We start from the raw sequence: 8,449 nt of genomic DNA, 5'->3' as shown, positions 1-8,449 counted from the left end.
TGTTTAATACTGGCAACGAATAATATATAGATTTGTAAATAAGATTTTAGTTTTTTATTGGCAGCATATTACTTTCTTCATGCGCCTCTCTTGGTTTCTAGCCCTTCTTTCTCTTTGAACTCCTGTTTTGATATTTCTTTCACAAACGCCCCCCCCCCCCCAGTGGCACAGTGGTATATCTGTGGGCTTACAATGCTAAAAACCAGGCTTCGATACCCGTGGTGAGTAGAACACAGATAGTCTATTGTGTAGCTTTATGCTCAACTTCAAACAAACAAACCCTTCTCAAACACACGTCAATCTGGTCCCATTGTTTCTGATATTGTACCTATTCCCTGTTTATCTAATTACAACGTATTGTAACCATAGGCCGGTCTTGTAGTCTCAATGCCGACCTAGAAAGACAGTCGCTATATTCGCGATCATTTTCTAATCACTTAGAATATTGGGCTCCCCAAACCTCTTGGAGACTGACCAGAAGCCGACCGCTTTCTTACACTCACTCCTTCAGCTTCAAACGATCTTACGTTACACCTTACTTCGTAACAATGATATTTTGATCCAAAATTACTCAACAAACTAGGTTTTTTGTTTTACCTATGAGATTTGTAATCCAAACATTCGAGTCATTTAATAAATCAAGTTTTTGGTTAATAATTCTCTATTCGACTCATCATTTTCTGCATTTACTTCGATAAACTGTGACAAAAGTATTTTCAAACCCTAGTACAAGTATGCTTACAGGCTGAGAATCTCATTACCGAATTTAGCCACAGTGGCATAAAAATTTCTAGTTGATCTTAAACTAAAGTTAATATCTACTCATGTCACTGACGAAGTACAATATTCTAGTGTTAAGCCACTAGTTTTAACCATATTCCTATCCTACAGGGCCCGGTATGGCCAGGTGGATAAGGCGCTCGACTCATAATCTGAGGGTCGCGAGTTCGAATCCGCATCCCACCAAACATGCTCGCCCTTTCAGCCGTGGGGGCGTTATAAAGTAAAGCTACACGAGGGCTATCTGCGCTAGCCGTCCCTAATTTAGCAGTGTAAGACTAGAGGGAAGGCAGCTAGTCATCACCACCCACCGCCAACTCTTGGGCTACTCTTTTACCAACGAATAGTGGGATTGACCGTCGGCGCGAAATTAAACAAATATACGTAACCTAGCTAGCTATAATAATACAGAAAGATTTAGTGCCACTAAAAGTATTGAAACAAGAAAGTCAAAAACTATAAAAAACTGAGTTACTTAAAATTTAAAATATTCAGTCCCTACTTTGGCTGAGACTAACATAATTACATTACTATGCGAAAGTAAGGATAACTTGTTTAAAGTTTTAACTCAGTTTTTCTAGCGATTTGGGACAGAAGGTACGTTATAACAACTACGATCAAATCTCACTATTCAGTTAGACAAAAAATATAGTCGAAATATATGGTGGGTGTTGTTAATTAGGTACCGTACCTAATCAACGGTTATGAGCCCAAAAGTGCTTGTGCAGGTTTGCACAAAAATTCTAAAGAACAAGCAAAGTTCTAATTATATCGTCATTCGTTCTCTTAATATTTCTACGGAAGTGGTTAAAACTGTGACTCGACGTTACGAGTTTCCTTGTCGAGGAGTCACTTTAACCACAAGAGTCAGTTTGTTTCCTAGGTTTGCCGTTTAATGGTTAACTAAAACGGAATTCGATAAATTCAGCTTGTCGTCGATTTTTACTTGTATATATTTATAAATATACTGATACCAAAGTTTTGCTTGCTGATATAATAGCTTAATTCTACTATCCTGTTTAACGATATAGATTTATAGGCTGGTCTTAATGAACATCAGGGACCTGGTGATACACGTAATTATGTTTAGTTACACTAGGAGTCTGATGTTAATGTTCTGCTGAAAGTAGCTCCACATTTCTGCTGTATGTACTTGGCGATAAAATTCATGTCAGAGCTTTAGAACATTGGTCAAAGAAGCCTAATGTGAAACATGTCAAAGCTTTAGAACATTGGTCAAAGAAGCCTAATATGAAAAAATAATATCGCAAATGGATAAGTTTCTTCAAAATTTGTTTCCATAGAAGCCTGAAAAAAAAATGTACGAAGTTGGTGCCTTGTTTGCACAAACATGATCCGATGTTCGTGGATAAATGGTAAAGCTATGAGACTATTTTTAATATACCAATTAGGGTGTTGTATCTTTTAACACTCTAAGACAGTTAAATCAGTTTTATATCACATTTAGAGTGCATTATTAATATTTCTGTGAGGTTTATTCTGTTTTCTGATAATTTATATATGAAAAATTGAATTTGTTTGTAAATAAGCACAAAGCTACACAATGAGCTATCTGTGCTCTGCCCACCACTGATATCGAAATCTGGTTTCTCGCGTTGTGAGTCCGCAGACATATCGCTATGCCACTGGAGGGCTAAAGATTGAAAGACTCTTGCCTTGAAGATGCCCAAAGGTTTTGGTGGTTCAGTAAAACATTAAAAATGTTCTATATAAAACATATTGAACCATATGCGAAAATGTTGCCCAAGCAAACTACATATTTTATTGCACAGAGTCAATTCAAGCAAGACAACATAAATGAAAAAAGCATCAAATGTAAATTAGTATTATTAGTATGACATGCCTCACTAATTTTTCGAATGGTCAGAGTAACCATGCGTAATTTCATCCGCAATTTTCTACCAATTAACCATCTGTTTTAATTAACTATATTTAAGTTAATCAATGAAATTTCATATGTTTACTTTTTGACTTCACATATTGGTCTAGTTTATATATATGGTTAAACACAAATAAATCTGAACACGCCTTATATCTAATAATTATTTTTCTATTATACTATAAAAATACGCAGTGATTATAATAAAGTAACACTTTGAAAGCACAAAAAAGATCACGTTTATTGATTAACTAAGAATCTTAGAATAATGTTAATATTTACAATAGCGATTAGACTCGGTCTAGTGGTTAGAGTACTGGGTTGTGGATCATAAGGTCCAAGACTCGAGACTGCGTTATGTCGCTGAATATGCTCCGCCCTTGACGTATTATAAAAGCGATAGCCATTCCCGCTAATTTAGTTAAGAGCTTCCATGTAAACACCTATCACAATTTTACGAAGGGATCATCAGTGTTTTCCATGGAAGTGGAGAAATTCGCACAACAGACTCTTTAGACCAGTAACTGGCTCTGAAACCGCACATCAAGTTAACCTGGAATAACGTCCTCATTGGCAGAGTGAAAGTTATGGTTATGAAAGAGAACCTTCCAACCTAAAAAAGCTACTGCGATGATGTTGAGCATATATTTTGATCTCGTGATACGGCTTAAAATATAACAAACAAGGACTTTTAAGTTGATGAAAGCTTACAAGCCAAAATTATACACGATTCCGGCAACATCTAGAAATCGACGGCTGTCTTCATGATAAGGATGAGCAAAGAAACTGGAATCACAGCAATCCCATTCAACTACATACCTGGCCAACAATCCAATGTAGCTCCAATGGACCTTTGCGCCATTTGGTCTACTTAAACGTCGAACGGAGGTTCTGAGAAAGTACATGTTAATCGTAGCCATTAGACTGAGCAAGAATGACGATGGGGGAATACGATCCGCGGAAAGCACTGGGCCTGGAACATTGTTTTTTAAAGCAAGACCAATCCTTCCCAAACGTCATAAGGTATCATGTGTCCAAGCTGTCATATTTCGAGTTACAATTTATAAGTTTAGTCCATAAAATCTTTCTTTAATAGAAGTAAATTGTCCTTAAACCAGTTTGTATAATTATAAATTCTGCGCATACATTAAATTCGTGAATCATCGAAATTGATCACTTGCAAGTGAAGTGAGAAGAGCACCTATTTACAAACTACCGTGAAAGTCTTTAATTTCGTATAAGTACATTTTAATATAAACTCCGTACATAATGGAATATGTAAGAAAATCTGATTTAAGGTAAAACAGCATGTCTGTTTTTCAGAAAATTATGACGTTTCGTAAAGATCGAATATTAGGATTTGACCCTCACACTTATAGCACATCAACAGCACCAAAGTGTGGTGCTTAGTTCTGCGGCAATAGATCTGCAAACCACGAACCCTGGGATTCCCAGTTCGGGAATGTTAACCACTGAGTCGCACCTGGCCCATCCTTGATAAAGAAGTAACTTTGCAAGGAATACGTTTTAGTTCGGAATAACTGCTCTTGTTTTTAGAAACCATCTTTAAACATAGTTGGGAGGAATAGGCATTGGTGGTCATGTTATTACATGCACATACTTAAGGTTTATCTTGTTACTTTGACTAAAACTATTGTAACTTGGAAGTGATTTTGGGTGACTATTTTATCATTTGCAATAATGAGCATGATATTCACTGACGTAGTAAGAGGCGTGGCAGGGAGAGTTGTCTCAGGGTCCAGATATACGAGGGCACAAAAGGCTCACTGAAAAATATGCAATTTTTTTTTTATATACAAACACATAATCTATGTATGATACTAAACTTTAAGGAAAATAAAGTATACGATTTTTTCCTAAAATAGTAACTGTGGTATTTATTTAAATGTGTAAGTGAAAGAAAGTAAATAAATAATAGAACTGAACAGCAGTAAGTATTCTACGCTAACCTTACATTCAGTTGGGATGTAACAAACGTTGTTTATGCTTTATCTTATGTAATCTGTAATAATTTGTATTAGTGTATCTGGAAATATAATATTATAGGTTAATCTACATAACCAGAAAAACTAATGCAACTTAACTAATGACGTAATGTTATACTATGTAAGGAATGTTATAAAATGTATCAACTATAGTAAGAGCTTAAACCTAACGGGACGTAAAACTAATGGTGGTTAATACGTTTCAGTGGTTCATTATTACGTTAAACAACTTCTGAGAAATTAAAGTGTAGAAAGTGTAGAATAGGTCGTGATATTCTACAAAACTTTTAACTTTTGATTGGTAGCAAGAAGCTTGTTGAGGTTCCAGCAAAATTGAAAAGATTTGAAGCTCAAAATTGCATAGTAGAACCTCGTTTGTGTATATATTAGTTCTGTCACGAAATCTTGTAATGGCAAACTTTATTGAATTTAGTAAACTGTGAGTAGTAAAATTACACCATAGCTTTTTGGAATATATATTTTTGGAAATGGAAAGTTCATTGTTTTAAAATTAAAAGTTTCTATGTTATTGAAAAAGTTAGGGGTGCGTATCTCATCATGATAGACGATACTATACATACCTAGATATTGATGCTGCGATACAATACGTGTCTAGATACAGAAGTTTGACCAACGGTTTGTTACAAAGTTTGACAGTCTTGTCTGTAATTTATTATATATATTATTAACATTGTCTTATTTAAGTACTTCACATTTTACAGTGCTTTTTCAAATTCTCAGGTTTGATCAACTAAATAGCAACTGGCAAGAGAAGTAAAATAAAAAAAAGTTAATATCTGTCAATCTATTTTGTTCTTGTTAATTTATTATGCTACTTTGCATGTAATGTGTTTGATAAAAGAAATGAAGACAACATGTAGTACTCAATATTCATTCCTTTATTGAATCATTAATTTTTAGCAAAAATACTTTATTAGAAATTCTGATTTTTTTTCTGTAGCGTTTACTAAAATCTTTTCAAATTTCGTGAAACTACATAAATCGTATCGGACGACGTAATGATGCAATCGCATCACAGTTTCACGATACGCTACTCGTATTGTATCGCTGTATCACCACACCTTTGTTTTTAGTGAAATAGTTTTTGTTTTCAGAAAGCTATGATGGATTAATTTATTCTTCCGTGTCTAGGACACCTCGATAATTAGGTAAAAAATTATCATTAATAAAAGTATAAGCGAGACTGATGTGCAAAGCTTTAGTATATTTTTTCTTAGTACGATTTGCTTTACATGAAAATTCAAGTTTGAATAAATATAAACCTGCAACTTGTGGCCTTTCATTTGTTGGAAGACTTGTTGGTGAAATTGCACAAATGTGTTGTCAGTTAAAAATACATAACCTGCAAGAACTGGTTTAATGTGAAACAAAGTTAATTTTCACGAATGACACTGACGTGGAAACATTTGTACTTACTAACGCAAACATTAATTTAGCAGAATTACTAAAAAATCTTGAAATTGTTGATGAAAAATTTTTTCTTTAATCTTAGCAATAGGAAGACTAGTGTAAAGATTACTAAAATTAGAATTTCTGTTGCTTTAGTTTCAAAGTCTTTAACTTTTTATTGACATTCAGTGGAACTACTGATAATAATGATAGGATGAATACCGGTTCTCTCTTTGTTCATATTACAATATTAGTTTAAGTTCTATTCAACGTACTTCAGACCATTACTTATTAGAATTGTTATATCCTTAATCTCAAATTGTTAGCACTGGTAATAAACTTATAAATGTATGTTGTTTAATGTAGTTTTAAAACCTAAAATATCTGAGGTATAAATATTTGCACAATATACATGAAATTCTGATAATGGCCGGGAGTAGCCTACTTGGTTAGCTTGTCAGACTGCGGATCGTGGTGTCTATGAGATGATTCAAAAAATGCCAATCAACCAACTAATCATTATAGATTCGCCCTATCGAAATGGTGACTTTATATTTTTACACCTCTATTTTAAAATGAATGTAATAAGTGTACGATGAAAGGTAGGTCACTATTTGTACAAAATATCTACTAGCAAAAATTAAATAGCAAGGATAACAAATTTTCACATATAAAGGCAAAAAACAGTGATTTCTATTACGGTAAAGAAATGTGACGATCATTAAGGCATGACTTAACTAGACCTCAATATTATCTCATTATTATTATCACTTTAAGTATATACTGACCCCCGACACACTAGTGTCGACTAGTATACGTATATTTGATCAAAATGAGTATAATCTTATTCAGTGTTATCGAATTTGGTAAATTTTATCTATGAGATCTGGAAAGACATAGACTGGATTCTGCTCAGTTAGTCATTTGACTGCAAACCTGTTGATTATTGATAATAAAAACGTGGTTTTAACCAGGATCTCACTAAATGTGTGTTTTATACAATGACTCACATACATTAAAGTGTTATTACTACGAAACTTTTATTTATTGTATTTAACTTTGAAATGTAATTTGAGTTTAAGTAGTAGCAGCACCATTATTAAATCTAATGATTAGTTTAATGTTAAGTTTATCTACAGTCACTACAATACAACAACACTGTTTATGACTATCTTAACTTAAATACAAAACTTTATTGAAATAACTTAAACGAGATAAAATTATGTTTCAGTTCGGATATCAACATAATTTAGCTATTTCTGGAGTTTATCCGAAAATAACATGGCGGAGCGTGCAATGGTTTGTAACTGTACAAGTAATTGCTAATTCGAGCTATTCAGTAAGACGATTTCAAATACCTTAATAGAAGCTTTATTAATACATGAAACAATACATTTAATTGTAAGAATATTATTATTTCATTCAAGTGATTAACAAACGTTTTTTTTTTTGTTTTTTTTTGTTATATGACATTTAAATCTTTGTGGTGTTTACATTTTCAGCATTGAATGTGACTACCATCCAAACAACACAGACTCTGCTTCGTGCGCAATTTGGTGTCGTACATATCACTTCCACACGCCTGGGAAAAGACGCCTATCTTAAAACCGGCGACATCTCGACCTAAGTATCTGCATGACAGCTGACCCACTGTTTCGTCACCACCAGGGGGAATAACGTTCAAATCACCTCCATCAGTAGCCGAATACCACTGCGATAATACAAATATATACATTCATTGGTATAGTATTAAAAAAAATAGTTGAGGTTGAAATTACTATTCTACTATACTATTTATTTTGAAGAGAAAGCTTGTCTACAGCTAAACCAGGTTAAATTTTGTATTGAACAGAGGTACTAGAATATATTAGGTCGTCAACAAATTAATGTTGTTGTTTTTTTTAAATGAAAAAACTTGAACAACTTATATATCAAAACATTTATTAAATGAAATAGTCTCAATTTTTGTCGATGATCCTTTTCCATCTTACAATCAGATCGTTAATGTCCTGATTAAAGAAATCACTTGGCTTTGAAACAAAAAACATGTCGATGTCCTATTTAGCACCTTCCATATTTACATACGTTTTCCATTAAGATGGTGTTGCAGCGAACGTAAAAGATGATAATATGATGGTGCCATATCTGGAGAATATAATGGGGGGGGGGAGAACTTCCCACCCCAACTCCATAATCTTGCTTCAAACGTGCCACATGTGGACGTGCATTGTCGTGGAGAAGAAGAATACCTTTACGATTGATGAGTGAAGGGCGTTTCTGACGAAGGGCTTGATTTAAACGTTCCAGTTGCTGACTATAGATCTCTGCCTTGACAGTTCGCTGTGGACTGAGG

General features: G+C 33.9%; 1 protein-coding gene across 1 annotated transcript in view; it reads right to left on the bottom strand.

The window, feature by feature from the left end:
• Nucleotides 1–7,522: 7,522 nt before the first annotated feature.
• LOC111087929 overlaps nucleotides 7,523–8,449 on the bottom strand; it is a 9,239-nt gene continuing 8,312 nt past the window's right edge. The window contains exon 3 of the mRNA XM_022396376.1: nucleotides 7,523–7,807. Coding sequence (XP_022252084.1) covers nucleotides 7,595–7,807 — 213 coding nt within the window. The 3' untranslated portion in view covers nucleotides 7,523–7,594. The remainder of the gene's footprint in view (nucleotides 7,808–8,449) is intronic.

This window comes from Limulus polyphemus, unplaced genomic scaffold (genome assembly GCF_000517525.1).
Source record: "Limulus polyphemus unplaced genomic scaffold, Limulus_polyphemus-2.1.2 Scaffold2858, whole genome shotgun sequence".
Taxonomy (NCBI): Eukaryota; Metazoa; Arthropoda; class Merostomata; order Xiphosura; family Limulidae; genus Limulus; species Limulus polyphemus.
Note: the sequence above shows the minus strand (reverse complement) of the source record. Positions and strands in the feature narration are given on the sequence as shown.